A 19776-nucleotide genomic window follows, 5' to 3' on the forward strand; every position below is an offset into this window, starting at 1 on the left:
ATCACCCTGACTTTGGCTCCACTTTAAAAAAAAAAATTCTCCCTAGCAATAACATTCGTAGCTGATGCCTCAATGGATGCAATGAGATTCTCAACCTGAGCCATGGCTTGTGACTCAGTAGCCAGGCGCCACCTATGGCTCTGACCCTGGAAGGTGGATACTTGCTCTAAACACGTCCTGTGCTCAGCCAAATTCACAGGCTCCCTCCTTTTTTGGAGAAAAGATGGAGGCCGGCAGTGTTGCAAAACAGTCTCTCCCTTCCCCACTAAAGGCCCTCAGTAGAGAATATAGATCAGCCTTCACAGAGAGGTGCTGCTTTCTCTCCTCATCTTCACAGAGATACCAGCACAGAGGCAACAGATTCTCTGAGGGAATACAGTAGAGCTGAGGTCTGGGGGAAGTCCAGAGGCACCTCAGCCCCACCCCGCAAAATCCACTTTATGTTAAAGATCACATAGGCTTCTACCCTGAGTTGGAGCTAGTGGGCAGGATTTCCAGTTTCCTCAGGGAAGGGTTTCCATTGACCACAGACAAGTAGGTCAGGTAAACAATGAGCCTGGGATACTTCCTTGAGCTGCGGGCTCCATCTGATCTGATTTGATCTTATTCCAGTCACCCAGCTCCTACAATGCCAAAAACCACACAGCCTGATACAGAACAAAATATCTTCTGGATGTGGGAGTGAGAGTGTGTTCCCTCAGAAGAGAGATTCTCTGGGTTCTACTCCATCTTCTTCATTGTACAGAAGCACACAGTGGGTATGAGAGTCATTCCCAACCTCAAAAGACTCAACAAGTGGATGAAGACAATTAAGTTTTGGTTGGAGATCCTGGCCTCTGTGGTGTCATCCTGGCTCCAGGGGGACCTCTTGACTTCAGTAGACCTAGCTGACGCAATCTCTACATTCCTATGGCACTGCAGACTTTTGAGGTTCATCTACAGCAGAAAACATTATCAATTCCCAACACTCCCATTCAGCCTGCCCCTGTCTCCCCACCCAGGTTCTTACAAAGAGGTTGTAGGTGGTAATAGCCAAACTCAGATTGCAGGGGACTCATCTGCACCTTTTCCTGGGCAACATCCTGATCAGAGCCCCATCACAGTCAGCAGTGCACAGGGCCACTGATTCAGGTCAGGGTCAACAACTCTGAGTGGTACCTGAATCAGGAGGTTTTTGATTTCATCCTTCAGACATTTGGCCCCCCTTCAAATCAACCTGTTTCCAAATTGTATGAATACCAAAAGGCAAAAATACTTCACAAGGAAGGCAGACCCCAGATCCATGGAGACAGATGCCTTATTGCATAGTTGGCCACAGAGCCTACTTTACTGATAACTCCTCATTGGCCAAGGAGTCCTTGGTTCTCAGACCTGACAGAGATGACCCTGGAGCCCCCACTCCAGTGTCCATAGAGACCGGACATCCTCTCACAAGGTCATCTTTCACCCGTACCTAAAACGGCTTCAACTAACAGCCTGGCTGCCCAGAGGGAAACACTAGAAGGATTCAGTCTGTCCTCCATAGTTATTAAGATATTGTTTTAGTCTAGGAGAATACTGATATTAAGAGCATACTCCTATTTCTGGTCCAGATTCAACTACTGGTGCCAAAGAGTACAATGGAAATCCCAGAAATCCAGGAATTTCAACCATTCTGGACTTTCTTCAAGAAAGCATAGACAGAGGCCTTCAGCCCAGCACTGATGTATGTCAAGTGTCTGCCCTTATTAGCATGCTATCTGCAGGATCCTTGGGCTCCCTGGCAGACAATCCACAGGTAATCCCGTTCCTTTGAGCAGTACAATTAGCCAGACAAGTGGTCAGGCCTCTCGTTCTGAAATGGGACCTTCCTCCAGCTTTGAGGGCCCTGACTAGTTATCCCTTTGAGCTTCTGACTTCAGGGTCAGTCTTTTATTTAACCATTAAGATTTGTTTCTTAGTAGCTGGCATGTCCCCCAGGTGAGTGTTGGAGCTGGCAGCCTCATCTATACAGGAGCCATACTGCATGTTTGAAGAGGACAAGGTGGCGTTCAACACACCAGAATCCTTTCTTCCCAAGGTAAATTCCTCCTCCCACACTTCGTAAGAGGTTTTGCATCCTTCATTCTGTCCAAAACCACAACATCCAACTGAAAAGGCGTGGGACATCTTAGACATCAAAAGAGTGTTGAAAATCTCTGAAGCATACAGAATCCATGAGAACCATCCGGGCTCCCTATTTGTGTCCTTCCACACAAAATGCCAGGAACGCAGAGCAAGTCTTCCATCGCTAGGTGGAAGCCTAAAATCAGAGGTTCCTGTCCCATAAGGAATCAAGGAGCACCTGATGACATACTTAACCTCCAGAGCGGAAAGAGCAAGTGCGTCCACTTTGGAAAGTTGCAAAGCAGCCATTTGGTCTACAGCTAACACCTTCATTAGGCAAGCTCTACAAGGTGGATCTTCTATCTTCTGCAGAGGTCTTCTTTCGTGGGAACATGCTGCAGGTGATGGTCCAGAAATATTAGAGACTCTTGAGCAAGCTCAGAAAAAGGGGGGGTACTGCTTTCCTACGAGGCTGCTTTCCTACGAGACTTTTGGTTCATAACCCTTTCTACATCCGTTCACTGCTCGCTACTTCCCAGATGTCCAGAAACAGTGGAGACACTGGATTGCAGAATGGTAACTTGCTTACTGATCCTTTCCTTTCTGCTAGCAGCATCTTCAACCCACTCTGGATGGCTTTTAAAGGCAAGGGTCAGATGTAAGTGGAATCATTTCTGTATGACCACCTTCCCTGGTCTAGTATACTTAGTTACTGCATCTGACGAAGTGGGTATTCGCCCACGGAAGCTTATGCTCCAATATGTCTGTTAGTCTAAAAGGTGCCACAGGACTCTTTGCCGCTTATACTTAGTTATTTCATTATCTCTGGAAATTCATTAATAATGATATACATATTTTACAACTTGGGAATAACTCATACAATAGCAAGCAGGAGCAAATGAGCATGGCCAGACTGTGCGGTGTCAAAACACTGATCTGCCTCGGTGAGCTTCAGAGAGAGGAGAGCAACCCAGATACCCAGAATTGCGGGAAATGCTACTAGCAGAAAGGAAATTATCAGTAAGAAATTTTCCATTCCCTTCTTTAATAGTTGTATAAAAAGATACTAAAAAGAGTGCAATATTACAGACAGACACTCTCATCCAGACTACCTCAAACCCAAGAAACCTTTACACCTGAGATGCAAGAACAATGTGTCTCATTAATAAAATAAACCATCAGGACTCCTTTTATGTTAACTTTTCTCTTAGCCTAACTGAGAACTTTCACTTAATTATTAATGCCAGAGTATGTTATGACTCATGTCAGTAAATACCTGGGGACAATAATGCATAAAACATGGACACATTGCTCTATAGTGCTGGTTAGATCTATCATGTCAATGCAACTGTTGTACAAATGCAGTAACGCAACGCTCTAAAAATCTTGGTCAGTTGTATGGTGGAAAGTAGTAACTCAGCATACAGTTAATGCTTTTTAAAATGAAATGTGGAGCTGGAAATGACATGTAGGAATGGGGAATTTGCCAATCCATTTACATGAGAGGGCAACACACTTCTCTACATGTGAGAATGCAATCCCACTGAAGTTAGTGGAGTAGCACATATTTACTTCAGGACTAAATATGGTCCAGAGAATGATCATTTTGGCTGGAGCAAGGTCTTGGGCGGCCAAACTTCCACTACACTTTTGCACACATTCAATCATAGCAAATTGTAATATGGATTTGTGATGTCCATTATAAATAGAAGGGATTTTCAAAACAGATCTCCAAAACCAGAGATGAAAGATTAGTGAATTAACCGGTACAATATGCCCTTTCATTCCCTGCTCCAAAACAATAATTGCCTGCAAAATTGTATCTTAAGAGCCTACTCTGAGTTACAGAAGTAAAGGTTGTCTTGAAACCACAGAACATCTCAGGCTATATAGCGGCTGAAACAGGTAGAATACTTCTTGGGCACTGGCCGGGAGCACAGTGAGCAATGACTCCTCTGCTTCCTTTCAATGCGTATAGCATGCACTTCCCTCAACATCAGTCGACATCTCCTAACCACTATGGTGGGGAAGTGGAACAGCAACTCCACCTCCACACCCAGCTCAGCCATGCAAACATTGGGGTGGTTAGCACTACTGGTGCACAAACAACAGAGTTCTACCTATTCCCCGCATAGGCATATAAAGAGAGCAAAGGGCACCGCTCCATGTACATATTCAAAAGGAGATATAGCCAGATCCCCTGTGTGTTTTGAGTTGTCCTACGAGTCAAGCCAACTTCTTTTAAACCCAAAAGAAATCACAGATGAAGCCTTTTACACCAAGTTTCAAACCCTCCAGGAATGTTTATGACTGAACTATAAAGTCTTGAATAAAAATGAAACAAAGAGATGCTGACAGACCCATAACAACACTGCTGCTAGCAGATGTGATCTCCCTCTCTCTTTCTCTCACACACCCCTCTTCCTTCCCACCCTTTTGTAACTATAAAACTAGTTACATTCCTTCTACTAACAGAAAGTTCTTCAGAAATCAAACTATCGATTGTGGTTTGTACCTGGCACATAATATTGCTTAAAAGAATCATCTTTGTCCCATAAAGGCAGAAGTAATTTATCATTCAGAGAATATAACCATCTTATTTCCAAACTAAGGGAAGCATTAAGGAGCTGACTATTAATGAATGAGGTTGTGGTGCTTAGTACAATCCTGTCCTGGCCTGGGCCTGGGCTAGGTGACCTAACAGGTCTTTTCCAGCTACAATGTCTTCAGTTCTAAGATTAATCACACTTGTTCAGAAAGGATCCCCACCATGCAAATCAGCTTCTCTTGCTTCAGAAAAGATGCAGAGAGTGAGAGGAAACACGCTACTCAATTTCACAGTACAGTAATTTCCCACATAATGTAATAACAATCCACAGAGGAAAATGTTTAGCCCATGTCAAGATCATCACATAAACAAGAGGAAACATCTTGAACCAGAAACACCCCCTTTTAATTTTTGTGCATGTGTATGCAGAACTAGTAGCTTCCTGAAATTAGCTGCAATTTCAACAGATGACAACATACCACACTGACTTTTCTATAGCAGTTCACGGTCAGTCACAATATTTATTGACTTGGTGTATTACACAGGGAAAAAATGCACAATGGCTGACCCTTGTCTTAACTAGTGAGTAAGCATCACTCATGAGCCTCACAGCTAGAGGCCTTATCAAGCTTCTTCTCATGGGGGAAGATAAAAGCTGCATTCAGTCATAACGTATAATTCAGTTATATAAGCAGAGCGCAAGTAGTATGTTTTATAGTCAAAGATTAAATTTATCACTGAATTAGACCTTTCTGTTTAATTATCAAGGATGCCACACCCATGGCAATATACAGATCTAGATCTTTACTTTTATATATACACATACCATTTCAAAACAACAGTATTCCAAATAGTGTGTTCCTATGAGACTGTTATGCTTTTTTGGGTGGCTAGAGTCACTCTTTGTACCTCCTGACTAGCTTTGTACCTCCCGACTAGCTTTCATTGCTCAGAAATGCATTGCCTACTGTGTCTTATTATTTAAAAACGTGAAAATGTTTATTCTTTAAAGATGACCTATGAAAGTGAAGAGGAGATTCAGAGAAGGGTGAGGAGTAGCATTAGGGACATCAAGACTGAAAGACTGGATTGATTTTCCTCCAAAGGGAGATGAATAAGAAGGGACATAAGTACATAAAATAATGAATGGCATCGAGAAGGTAGATCAGGAACTTCTGTTCTCATAACACAAAAGCAAGGGACCATACAATGAAATTTAAAAGGTGGAAAATTCAGAACTGACAAAAGTAAATACTCTTCACATATGTGTAATTAGACGGTGGAACTCATTGCCACAGGAAGTCGTTGAAGCCAAGAACAAAAAAGAACTGTATATTTAGATGGATAACAATAACAACTAGGGGGTTATCATAATTAATGCTAAACATTTTTTTGAAGGGATAGTAAACTTCATGCTTTTGGGTCTTCAGGACATTCTAACTTTTGGAGACCAAGATGAAACAATACCGGAGCTGATTACTCTAACATCTGCCTACTGCAGAGTTTCTACACCTTCCTGAGCAGCAGACGGTACTTGCCAAAGCCAGAGACGGGATACTGGACTAAACAGATCACTGGTTCTGATCCAGTATGACAATTCCTATGTGCTACTTTCCAATCTTCTCTTTACCAAGAGATGCTGAAGCTTTGCACATTATTCACTAACACACATTTTGTTTCGTATTTCAAGTGTTCAAATAAACACCTTTACCCTGATTTTAAGAGAGTATTTTGTAAAGGTAGAGACATCTAGCAAAACGTGTTGGACCAAACCTGAGGTACCATGTAGTTTATAAAGCTAAAAGAGTCCCATTGGTGTCAATGGGAGGCCCTTATGAATATAGCCCTGTTGAAATGATGATTTCATGGAGGGTGCAGAAATCGTGAAAATGCTCCCCAACAGTGATTTTATATATCATATAAATAAAAGGAAAATGTCTACAAGAAAGTCTAAAAAGCTGCCTTAGCTTACAGTGCTGTGCACATGTGTGGAAGAATGGAGTGCTGTGTGCACTGACTTGAAATTGACTAACGTTACTTGTGGCAAGGTGGGTGAGGCATTATCTTTTTATTGGACCAACTTCTATTGGTGAGAGAGACACTCTTTTGAGCTTGGCCAACTTCTACTGGTGAGAGAGACAAGCTCAAAAGCTTGTCTCTCTCACCAATAGAAGTTGGTCTAATAAAAAGATAATACCGTACCCACCTTGTCTTTCTAATATCCTGGGACCAACACAGCTACAACACCACTGCATAGAATATTACTTTCCCTCCTTGAAACTGACAAAGTGCAAACTCTGTGAAATCCAATACTTTCCTATTTACGCTGTAGTGAATTTTCAAAAATATATAAACGGTGATTTACACAGGGCCCTACTTATGAATAACACTAGAATTTAGAGGAAGAGGAAGAAAGAAGAACAAAGGCATAACACACATCAAGGACCTGAGGCTCAGGACAGGTCCATACTAGAAACTTTTGCCAGGAATGTTGGTTAGGAATGTGATTTTTCGGGGGGAGGGGGGCGGGGGGGCATTTCTATGCTGGCAGAAGCCATAGTGTAGATGCAATTATACTGACATAAAAGTTATTCTGATGGTATAGCTTATTTCACTTGGGAAGCCGGTACAAGCTGTATCAGCAAAGTCACTCCCACCCCCGCCAGTATGAGCTGTTCCTTTACTAGGAGGGTTTGCCGTTAGAGCTATACTGGCAAACCTTTTCTCCTGTAGAACTGCCCTTATAGTGGAAAACTATTGCACCATGGCATAATTCCTACATCAGCATAATTCCTACATGTGTGCTGACAGGGAGCCAGGGGGAACCCCTGTGGATCAAGAGGCAGTACAGAAGGGTCTGGCAGATCCTGTGAGACCCATGAATTCTGAGAGTCAAACCACAGTTTCTTCCATAGGGGAACTCACTCCCCACAAAAGCTATCAGAGAAAATTCTACAAGGAGCTTGACTGCCCACCCTACCTCTCCCACTGGTTTTCCCCATGAGAGGGCATTTTCTGGGACTTAATATGCTGATTGCAAATATATATATATTGGGCCAAATTCATCCCTGATGTTACTCCAATGAAATCTAAGTAACAACACCAGGGATGAATCTGGATCCTTGAAACTGCACTGTATATATTTATATTTCAGTGACATTTTGAATATTTAAAGATCCTTTTCAAAGCGCTAAGCAAACCAAAGGCTTGTAAACTTACCCATCCAAACTTCTCCAAACTGACCAGCTCCAAGTTTCTTCAGTAATTTAATTGATTCCCGTGCAATCTCCCAGGCATCTTTATCCCAAGGTTTTTGGGGTTTTGGACTAACACATGCTTTTTCCAGCTTTCTGCATAAACCATCTGACTGCTCTATTTTTCAAAAGAAAAACCAAGTAGAAAATCCATTACATTTAGTAATTACATTACATTTACGTGTCTACAGTAAAGTATGTGCAACTGCCGACTGGCACCAACTTCACAATCACCTTCATGCTATTTTTAACTTTCCATACTGGGATTTAGGATTTCTTGAATTCTAGAGCCAATTTATAACATGTGCGATCTGCATTAGATGCCATAGATCTGCAGATGCAAAGAGATTGTTATTGCTCATATCGTCATTAGATTTGCTTTTCTCACTTCAACAGTGCACTAAGATAAATAGTGCCAAGGTAAATAAAATGTATGTTCTAACTGCTGAAAGTATGTTAATGAAGACAGAATTGGAAATACTGCTTAAGAAAAAGAAAATCTTATTAGTAAAGTATGTGATCCAAACCAGGAGAAGTTCTGAGTACGTGCCACTTCCATTGACTTCAGCATTTCTAAAGCACAGACTCACTTATTAAGGTGCCTAATTTTAGGCATTTGAGTTTGAAACTATGTAACTTGCACAATTTCACAAAAGAGGGTCAATAGCAGAGCTATGGCTAGAACTCAGGAATTTCTTGATTTGAGTCCTATGTTCAGGCCACTAAACCATGCTGCCTTCTAAGATGGGAGAGTTTTCGCTATAGTCATATCTCTCTGATGACATTAAATGAACACAGTGTGTTGGCTCAGTCAGTTAAAAAAGAGTGATTTATTTAGTTTGTGAGGTGTTTCATACCAAAAGGCATCGAGCCAAGCTGTAGACAAGTAATCTACACCCGTAGTATTTTGTAAGCTAAGTTCTGTTTGGTGAAGGATGCTGATGTTTTTTCTCTTTTCCCTTTAGAGGAAATATTGGCTCCAATCCCGTGAAATCTAGATAATGGAAAAGATGCCGCTGGTTTTCAATAAATATCAGGATTGAGCCTAGTATTTTGTTACATTTCTACGCAGCTCTTAAATTATACAGGAGCCACCCACCCACACACACTAAATAGATAATAATTACTTCTCCAGTCACTGCACACTTACAAAGAAAAAATAAATGTAATTAAGTAGGGTTGAGATTTTCCAGTCAGTGCAGGGGATTTACAACACATCATAAATTAAAATTAATCGAAATTGTGTGGCTAAACCTCCAGTCTGGCTTTGAAAATCTCAACCTTGTATTTTTTTCAGCTACAAAATGGCCCCAAATCTCCTTTTCCTGACCCCAAGAAGGTATAGGCAATGGAAATTTTGTACTCAATGAGCAGCTGTAGACATTTTTATAAGAGGTTACTGTTTATAGACCCAATTCCTGCTCCCTTTGAAGTCAACGGGAATTTTGCATTCCCATAATAAAGTCACTCACAAAAAATGTCATTGTTGGCACAAGAAAATTACAGTGTTGATTTTTTTTTCATATAAATCACCAGATACGATCCTGGAAGACATTTATGTATAAGAAATATTTAGAATTCCAGCATATCATAATGTCCACATATATCGGTTTACACTTACAAAAACAGCACTTATTCACAGTGGGCCTGATTATTCTCTAGTACCAGTTTCACACTGGTGTAACATTGACATTGACTTGTATGGAGTTACTCTTCATTTACACAGGCATATCAGAGGTCAGAATCAAGGCTAATATTATATCTTGCTACAATTCTCAGTGCTTGGATTTTTTACAAAAAATGTGGAAAGACTTGAAATAGAACAAGAAAAGCATTTTGATTATTTGCTTTAATGAAAACAACGCCTAATATCCAATAAGCAAGCCACTGACTGATTTAACTTACTTTGGTAATGTTTAATCATATCGTTGATGGTGGAAAATGTAATCCTTGGAGAGATGTAATATCCTCCATTGTCTAGACTCCTTATTTTGTAGTGCTTAATAACATCACCATGCTGTGGATCATGGTCCCTGATGGAGAGAGAATAACTGCCTGTGGACAAACAGTGCAAAGATGTTGCTTAGTAGATAGGACACCTATATTGCACACATTGCTGTAGTTCAATATTAATATATGCAACAAACATGTACATTTTCCCCCTGCTTCTCTTGTCCACTATTTACTTCAAAAAGCATTCTGCAATCATCCCAAATGATTGGCATGAAGAAGTTAGCAACTGCAGGCTCTGTTGCTGGTACCAAATTTACCCAGAAAGCTAATTTTCTGTCAGACTTTTCTGCTTCAGTACCAATGGAGATACTCACACTAATTTTCTCTCTTTCTTTTTTGGTAATATTCTGACAAACTGAGGCTCAGTTGTGCAGACAGTTACATGGCTATTCCTATTCCTGGGCATAGCCCCATTGACTTCAGTGGGACCACGTGCAGAAGCAACTGCAGGATTAGCCCAACCTCACTAATTGATATACAGGCTGAAATTCACCCTGGCAGAGGGCGAGTACAAGGAATCAGTGCGCCTTAAGCCCCTGGATGCTGCGAATAGGCTAGCGAGGAGGGGGTTTTGGGCACGCAGAAGGGAAGAATCACAAGATCCACATGTATCCAGGAACTCAGCTTGACTCCAGACTTGTCACTGAGGTTTCTTTATTGGCACATGAACAACACTTGAATTGATCAGGCATAAGCGTAGGGAGTGGGTATATGGCATACCACAAATCCAAATTACACAAACTCCCTGTCTTTATATACATTCAGAAATTGCACTACATTCACTATATATTGCATTACATGTTTTGGGACTGGCTTGGTTACTTTGCAGGAACCAATCCCAGTGCAGAATGCTCTGTCCATGCGCTACCCATGTTCGACTTTACTCTTTACCTCATCTTTATGCTCCCAACTTCTCTTGTCCATTGTTATCCTGTTCTCAGCAAATGGTGCCCTGGGTGTTCTCCCTCTAATCTTAGCTAGCTCAGATGTTGTCTTTTAGCTTACTGACCCATTTACTTATTTTAGCACAAGCATTCCATTTTCAGTCTGCTAATCTAGTTACCTCCCTAATCCTGTCTTCCAAAAAATGAAGCCGCCTCCACATTTAATTACTCAAATCAAGCCAGGCCTACGCCCTATTGGCAGGTTATTCATAACTGTCCATCGCAGGGATTCTTGCATCTTTCTCTGAATGATCTGGTACTGTCACTGTTGGAGTCAACATATTGGACTAGATGCATCAATGAGATGTTAGTGCCTAACTTTCTCAGGTTCCTTTGAAAATTCTAGTCTGGTGTCTCCATTAGTCTTCTCAGTATAAATAATGGCTTCTGTTATAAAAATATAGTTTGATTTTCTACCTACAGTGCAAACCCCCGGGTGCCACAAGTATACTATAAAACCTGTATTTGTAAGATTTGATATCTCAAGAGCTTTACAGAACAGGACAACTGTTATTCACATTTAAAGTTATCATCTAACCCATCCTAGGAGTCACAGTATCACAGATGTTCAGAAGGGAAAAGACCTCCTAGTTCATCCACTCTCTTTGCCTACATAGGATCATTTCTCACAGTACATTCTCTATTTCTATTCTATATTTTCTGGGTAGGTTTTAAGTGTTAAGCCATAGGACTCCTTCACTTCCTTTGGAGACTTTCCCACAGTCTAACTGAATTCACTGATATATGTAGCAAACAACATAACATATTGGGCCAACTTCAGCTCTTGATCATGAGTTCATTTTTAACTCTGGTATCAATCCCAAAGTAATCCATTGCCTACCTTTTAATGTTTCACTTTCTCTGATAAGGAATGCTCCAGGATTGTTTCCTGGTGCTAGAAGCTGTCTCTCTGCATCTTTCCTGGTTATATCTTTGAAGAACCACCTAAAAAGTATTTTGAAAGAGTTAGGGTTTTTTCTCTCTACCTCCAAGGATATGCAACAGGGTGGAAAAGAAAGTTTCAAATGCACTGAAATATAGAAGAACATACTCTTCTGTTTCCAAGGTGTTTACTTTTGCTACGTAGTTACTTGGAATGAAGCCTTCTTTCTTTGTTGAGAGAGATTTAGCTCTCCACCATTCTCCAAGTCTGAAACACAAAACAACAACAGTAATCACAACATGCGAACAAAATATAATGAAAGGTTATTCAGCTACTTCCGTGGTGCTGCTGAGGACCCTGGCTGGGCTGGAGGGGAAAACACAGCATTTTTCTCTGAAATTCAGTTATCTCAGAAACTTTAGAGGGTCAGCTTCAGAGCAAACTACTACAACCCTCACCCAATCAACTGCCCAAGTGTTACAGGGGCTGGGAGGAAGGACCCAGTTTCACTTTCACATGGAAAGGAGCTTTTTTCCTTTAGTTTGAGAGCGTGTGTGTGCGTGTGTGTGTGAGAGAGAGAGAGAGAGACAGAAAGAGAAAAACAACATCTATATAGGGAGGTAGTGATATCCAGAGAAAACGTACAGTACAGCCAACATTGCTATACTTACTCCTCAAGAACTTTCATTTTTTCTCCTTTCTTGAAGGACAAGTCATCTTCATGAATTCCATCATAAGGATACAAGGCTACTACAATGTCCCCATGCTCCTCCGCGTCTATTAATGCAGAAAGCCAAGTGACATTCTTACTATTATATTTGTTCGTATACGGCTATCACAAGTTGTTAACGTTCTTATGGAAACATACCTTCTTTACAGAATCTCTGCCCTGGTAAAAGGTGCATTTCTGTATTCCCCTACAACAAAATATTTGTTAATTAAGCAGTTGTAGATCACTATGATTATATATATTATATGCACAGTACATAATAAATAAAAGATTCTTCAGCTGGTGTGGCGTCATCTTAAATATTTCTAAGACAATATCCACAAAACTTTAATTAAAAAGAAGCATGTGGCTATTTTTCCTGGGCAATTTTAAAGGCAAATGATAAAGTAAACATTGAAGAAGTCCCAACTAGACTTTGAACTTATCAGCTCACACCGCACCAAGCTGAAAAGTGAAGTGGAAAATTCACAGCTTTGCTGTTGCTGCACTGACCTTTGACAAAGCTACTTTAGCAGGCCGACAGAGCAATAATTATCAGTGTGAGGAGCTGCCCTCAAAAAGCTAAAAATAATATTCGGGCTGTCAATTAATTACAGTTAACGCCTGCAATAAACTGAAAACAAAAATGATTGCATTACTTTTTTTAATGCTTTGATCGCATACTTAGCAGGGAGGCAGGCATTGTCGGCGGGGGGCAGAAGCCCCAGTACAGAGCCCCACACCTATATTTGAAATATAGAAAACCATCAAAAAATTATTGTTTAACAGTGTGATAAAAACTGTGATTAATCGCAATTAATTTTTTTAATTGCTTGACAGCCCTATAAAAAATATTTACTTTTAGTTGATTCTGGAGGGGGGGGGGGAAATCCAAAAAAATGTAACGATTAAAAAATTGCAGAATCTGATTTTCTTATGCCTGCAATTTTCCAGTGTTGCTGTCCATGAGATTTCATTCATAAAACACACCTGGTCAAGACCCCGGCTGGTATAAATCAGCATAGCTTTACTGAGAATTCTGCCAGTTGACACCAGTTGAGGATCTGGCCAACTGAGTGGAGATGTGGGGAAACATGTTTACTACTGACTAAGCAACTTAGAAAAAGGAATTATTTCATTTTTATCCAGACGGTAACAATCCTTATATTTTGCCAATTTAGGGTGAAAAATGCATATAGGTCCATATCTTCTCCTCTATACAAGATCGTCTTGTAGGGTTTTGCACAGGAGATTTCATGGCATCCTTCCCCCTCCTGGCTGCAGAAATACTTGGCAGGCGATGCTGTGTTTCCCCCTACTCAGGAGCGGGGTTTTACTAGTGGACCTGCATGGTAGCAGACCCATGAGTTACACCAGTGGCCTGCCTTCACTACTGTGGATAGAGCACTGCTCCACAGCACACAGGGGTTTTCAATGGGCTTGCTCTGCCCTATGCAGCAGAATTGCATCCATTCTGCTGCCCTTCAGTCCATATATGCTTCTGGAGAGAGGTGAGAAGTCGAGGTTTGCTGTACTAGAACTATATGCAACAGTGCACTCCTTATCAGTGCAGAACTACACGTTAAAAACGAAGAGGTGGTGCTTTTATAAAGAAATTCTGATGCTCTACAATTCTTATGAGCTTAAAAGTGCAAAACGCTTCTAAGATATTGTTGCTTTTAGAACTATTTCTAAACTATTTCAGACTTCCTCAGAGTCACTCAGCATTCCTTTAAAGCATCAAACGTACCACATCAGGGAGTATTTTCTCTCTATAAAAAGAAGGCAGAGCCAATATTTACAAAGAAATAAACCGCCAAGGCTTTTTAAAATATGGCATACCCTTTGACGGTAAGGTTGCACAGCACTACAAAGCAAAATTGTAGACAAAAATGATTAATTTTAGGTTCTACATGCGTTTTTTATTTAAATTTAAATCATGCCAGTCATGCTTTGATCTTGCTATTGGAATTCTCCCCTGAGACTATCTACTTACTGGCCTTTGCTGTTTATTGGACGTTGGATCCCTCACATAAATAGTTCGTTCAGTTTTACGTACTGGTTGGTTCTTCAAATCTAGCCCATCTCCATGCAGAGTCTCTTTTCTTTTTGATTTTATACATCCCATATTTCCTGTTGGAATAAAAAGGTATTAAACAAAAATGTGTTATTATATAACCAAGTAGCTTTTCATGCAATCATCTGACTATGTAACAAAAACTTTCTTTCCATTCACAATAGCTGAGCATCAATTACAAAAGCTTCAAGCATCAGTATTGATACATGTACCTGTGGTTGGGAACCACTGCTTTAGTAGTTCCCCCAATACATTCTATATCAAGGTAGTCCTTAGGTCAGTTCAAGATAGGACGGTCTGGGTACAGCTGCTATATCTACGTAACTGGAACCCAACTGCTAATCCACCCAAGTAATTATGCATTTCTTGAGAAAGCACCTGCAACAAATTATCTTCCTCCTTTGTAGGGCAGTAACTGTCTTTATTTGTCACAGGACTTGCCTTGAAGACACCAAAAAGAAGTGTTTACATGTCAAACAGCCTTACGAAATGGGATTGGGGCACCGACAGATGCAAGTAAACCAGGGGTGGCCAAAGCACAGCCTGAGGAGCTGAAGCAGCCCACTGAATTCTACACCAGGTCTCGTGTCTGCCCACATCTTTAGTACAGAGGCCTTGTCCACACTAGAAAGTTGTGCCTCTTTAACAATACTGATATGGTTAAAGAGATACAACTCTCCTAGTGTGGATACAGTTATATCAGTGTAAAGGTGCCATAAAACTGTTCCATACCACAAGGGCACCATATCCTATAAGGCACTTTTACAGTGGTATAACTGCATCCACAATACGGCTTATGTATTTTTATAATACAAATAATTTTATAATAAGAATCACACCCCTAACCAACATAGTTATACCAATACAGCTATCAAGTGTAGACCTGGCCTGAGAGGCAGCCCTCACGGAATACAGCACAACAGGTTATGCTCCCACCAGTTGTAGCCTTCCACCCAGGTCAAGATGGAGCACTGCACGTTGGGCAGGGCCGGCTCTACAGTTTTTGCCGCCCCAAGCAGTGGAAAAAAAGTGCCGCTGCGGACAGCAAATGGGAGAAGCTGCCGCCGAATTGCCGCCATGGCCGACAGGGCAGAGGAGCTGCCGCCGAATTGCCGCCGCCGTGGAAACACTGCCGCCCCTTTCTAACTGCCGCCCCAAGCAGCTGCTTGGAACGCTGCTGCCTGGAGCCAGCCCTGATGTTGGGACGTATAGTCTCTGTGGGCTGCACCTCTTCCTCTACATTAAAGATGAGGGTAGCTGCAGTCTGCCCCGTTTTGTGGAAATTAGATGTGGCCCTTTGATATCAAAGTTTGGGTGTCCGTGAATAAACTCACTGGTCATTGCACCATTAAGTTCAGTGACCAATTGAGAGCTCATTGATCTCCAAAGCACCTAGTCACTTGTGTTCTCTTAAATTAAAAACAAAAATGCCCAAGGGCCCTCATTCCACAAGAAAAGTGAGTGCAGTTTTCAGTTCTGGCATATCAATGATTGCAGCATTTCCACTCACCAGTGTAAGGTGGAGAGACCGCATTTCTGTTGGAATCTTGTCTTACAATAGGAAACCTCTAATGCTTTCATTTTTGCTTTGTGAAAACTCCACTGGAAATCCCCCCAATCTCCAATTCCATATGGTGTATATATATATATACACACATCGTCTTTCATTTGAGACACTAACAGAAGCTTTTAGGATTTCAACATTTAAGAACACCCTCCAAGTTTTCAGGCACAATTAATTGTGGGCATACAAAACTCACTTGCACTTTTGAACATGACAAACATGCAGATGGGTAGGCAAGCTGGGGTTTGTGTGTGCATATCTGATTATTAGATATCTAACTACCTGATTGCACCCAGAATAAATCAGGTATTCAATCATGTTAACTAACACCTGTGCCCACAATTTTGCACCTACAAAACCACAACCTGAAGTTGAAGACTTATAAAAAACTGGCATGAAAGTAGTCAAGCACATGCCCTAACTTTAAGCAGGTGAGTAGACCCACTGATTTAAAAAAGACTAATCAGTGGCAGAGCAGGGAAAAGAAACCCTGACTCCCAGTTCAGAGCCTTATATGCACTGGAGATGGAAAGGATTAATGTGATGCAGGGACCTTAAATATATGTTATGGTGGGAGGGGGAAAGAAGAGAGATTGAAGATCCATCCCCCCAAAAGTTAAAAAAGGATGTTAACGTTAGTTGTAATTGTGTCATTCACAATGGTGACAGTAAAAGCATTTGATGAATATTTCGCACACACAACTAAATTTCAGCCACCTAGTAACATATACTTCAGATGCATCATCCAAGATTAAACTCATAGCAACAATAAGATTCAGAGTGGTAGCCATGTTAGTCTGTATCAGCCAAAAGAACGAGGAGTACTTGTTTGTTATAGAGACTAACAAATTTATTTGGGCATAAGCTTTATTCTTTTTTTTTTTTAAAAATGGACACAAATCAGACATCAAGAATTATAACATTCAAAAATCAGTCAGAGAAGACTTCAACCTCTCTGGTCACTCAGTTACAGACCTAAAAGTCGCAATACTCCAACAAAAAACTTCAAAAACGGACTTGAATGAGAAACTGCAGAATTGGAATTAATTTGCAAACTGGACACCATTAAATTAGGCTTGAATAAAGACTGGGAGCGGATGGGTCATTAAACAAAGTAAAAACTATTTCCCCATGCTAATTTTTCCCCGACTGTTACTCACACCTTCTTGTCAACTGTTGGAAATGGGCCATCCTGATTATCACTACAAAAGATTTTTTTCTCCTGCTGATAATAGCCCACCTTAATTGATTAGTCTTGTTATAGTTGGTATGGCAACACCCATTTTCTCATGTTCTCTGTGTATATCTATCTTCCTACTGTATTTTCCACTGCATGCATCCAATGAAGTGGGTTTTAGCCCACGAAAGTTTATGCCCAAATAAATGTGTTAGTCTCTAAGGTGCCACAAGTACTCCTCATTCTTTTAAAAATGATAAACTAGAACACAAATGTGTTACAGATTGAGGGTCCAATTCTGCAAGATACTAATCGCCTCCAAAGAGGCGCTAAGCACTCTTCACTCCCATTGATTTCAGTGGGAGTTAGGGGTACCCTGGGCCAGATCCACAAAAGAATTCCAGTCCAATGGAAGTTAGGAGCCTATATACCTTTGTGGATCTGGATTTCAATTCCTTATAGGATTGAGCCCTTTACCTGTCCTTTATTAATTAGTCTCTCAAATCTTTCTAAAGAAGCAGTTGAAAAAACTGCAATAGATTAAGGTAAATGAAGTGCTCGTTTAACTTTCAGGCAAATTAATTCACAGGATTTCTAATTAAGTGTATGAAGATTCTGAAAACCTCATTTCACATAAAGCAACTGAAAAATATTAAAGACATGTTAGGAATTTTGCCACTTATTGCATTTTATTCTGATACTATAACGGTGAAATCAGAGTTTCTATGAATTCTCCCACGGCCTTGGGATCATGTACTTCCATGGGTATTCCCAGTATTTTATGCGTCACTGCGTATGGAGTTCAAGACATTTAAAATGGTCAAGATGCTGAGATAGGAATTTTAAACAAGATGTTATAGCTGATAAACATTATACATTGAAAGCAAAGAGACTTCTTGCACCTGAGCAGGAAGGTCCTTAGAATGGCATGAGAATAAAAACTCCATAAAGCTAATCTTAACAGCAGACATTGTAAGATAAATTTTGACCAGCCATATGCTAAAAGTGATGAATTTTAAAATATCGATACTATGCAATTACCTTTTAACTCTTAAAATATAAACAGTCAACCCCAGTAAAAATACGTTACTCAAAAAGTAGTGAAATATGTAATGAATGAAGTGTATCTATTTCTTAAGTTATAGTATATTTCTGTAGAAAGTATGGGGAAAGTGGATTTATGCATGAATATTGCATTTAGTGTAAAATGTTTATTTGCATGACTTTTTTCCCCATTTACCTCAATGAACATCAGGTAAATTTAATCTTTTGTGAGAGGCAAGTGCTTTTTTCCTGGTATTAAAAGGAGAATTTGATAAGCTTTCAGCTGTTCAGAAGTACAACATTGTTACAGATTAGAGTATTTGTTCTTCTGAGATAAGAATCACTTGTACAACAAAGGAAATACTTTCAATCCCTTTACAGATGTTTCTCATTCCCACAATGTTTTACAATAGGTGAGATGTTACTTTTCATCAGTGCTTTTAATCAATTTTCCTGTCCACTTTTCTAGACATGAAAGATGCTGCACATGTAGATAAGAAGAAACTATATAAGAGAGGATAACTTCTATAAGCAGATACCTAATTAAGTAATTTGACTTAAATTATCATTGAATAAAAGCATCTGATTTTATTACGTGGCCTAAAAGGTAAAATGAAGTTAAAAGACATGACTGCTCTCTTTCAAACACACACCAAAGATAACTATGAGCTTCCTCTAACAGGTTGTTTCATAATCACCAACCTTTCTTTTGATGCCTGCAAAGATGTAGGATTCAAAAAGAATTCAAGACAATTATCATCTGCCAGCATATCATCTCACTCCAGTAATATTTTATCTCTTCTCTTTGCTTAGCTTTCTCTTTGATTTCGAGTAGATATCAGGGACCAGAAACTGCCTACAATGTGCTTGTTTGGATTTTAAAAGCTGCTGTCCTTCTGACAAACACAGCTGTTCTATCTGCCTTTTGCTTCAGTACCAGCAATGTAATTTAACTAAAACCACAAATATTTTAGCCTAATACTCATAGTGGAAGATCACATGACCATTACAGGTCCATCCACTACCGCCTCTGTAGCCTGTGATATTTTGCTTCCTCTAAGTGCTTATCTACCTCAGTCATCTATATCTTACACATTTTTCAATATTTTTATGGTTGCCTCTTCTAGTGATGTTTGTTATACATATTAATTGTGCTGTGAGTTAACAACTGTTTCCTAAATCAACTTGAATGCCTGGGCTTTTCTTAACCAATCACTTTTTACTAAAGTGCTTCTCAAATCCCAACACATTTTTCAATCACTTAGAGTGGTTTTAGTTTAATCTTTGTATAAACTGACTAAAATATTTTTATAATAGCTTTTTAAAAGTTGTTATAAAATTAATATCCTCCGATTAGTAAATGCACTAACATACAGTATGCAAACTGCCTAATAGTAACTATTCAAGGAGCTGACTAAACAATCCCAAAGCGGTGATAAGATATAGATAACTCTTAATAAATGTCTATTTATATGGAT

The 19776-nt window shown here is 40.1% G+C and overlaps 1 protein-coding gene across 6 annotated transcripts in view; it reads right to left on the reverse strand.

The window, feature by feature from the left end:
- Positions 1-19776, reverse strand: part of LYN (LYN proto-oncogene, Src family tyrosine kinase) — a 92514-nt gene that overhangs the window by 44167 nt on the left and 28571 nt on the right. For 2 of the 6 annotated variants that reach the window (XM_027834572.3, XM_043539611.1), the window contains exons 2-8: positions 14496-14569; positions 12596-12644; positions 12399-12504; positions 11896-11994; positions 11686-11789; positions 9793-9942; positions 7853-8005 (exon numbers count right to left, since the gene is read on the reverse strand). In XM_027834572.3, coding sequence (XP_027690373.1) covers positions 7853-8005; positions 9793-9942; positions 11686-11789; positions 11896-11994; positions 12399-12504; positions 12596-12644; positions 14496-14564 — 730 coding nt within the window. In that variant the 5' untranslated portion in view covers positions 14565-14569. Of the gene's footprint in view, positions 1-7852; positions 8006-9792; positions 9943-11685; positions 11790-11895; positions 11995-12398; positions 12505-12595; positions 12645-14432; positions 14570-19000; positions 19219-19776 lie in introns of those variants that run through there. The other 4 variants (XM_027834564.3, XM_043539610.1, XM_037892598.2 and 1 more) reach the window with 3 other exon arrangements.

Source organism: Chelonia mydas, chromosome 2, assembly GCF_015237465.2.
Source record: "Chelonia mydas isolate rCheMyd1 chromosome 2, rCheMyd1.pri.v2, whole genome shotgun sequence".
Classification (NCBI taxonomy): Eukaryota; Metazoa; Chordata; order Testudines; family Cheloniidae; genus Chelonia; species Chelonia mydas.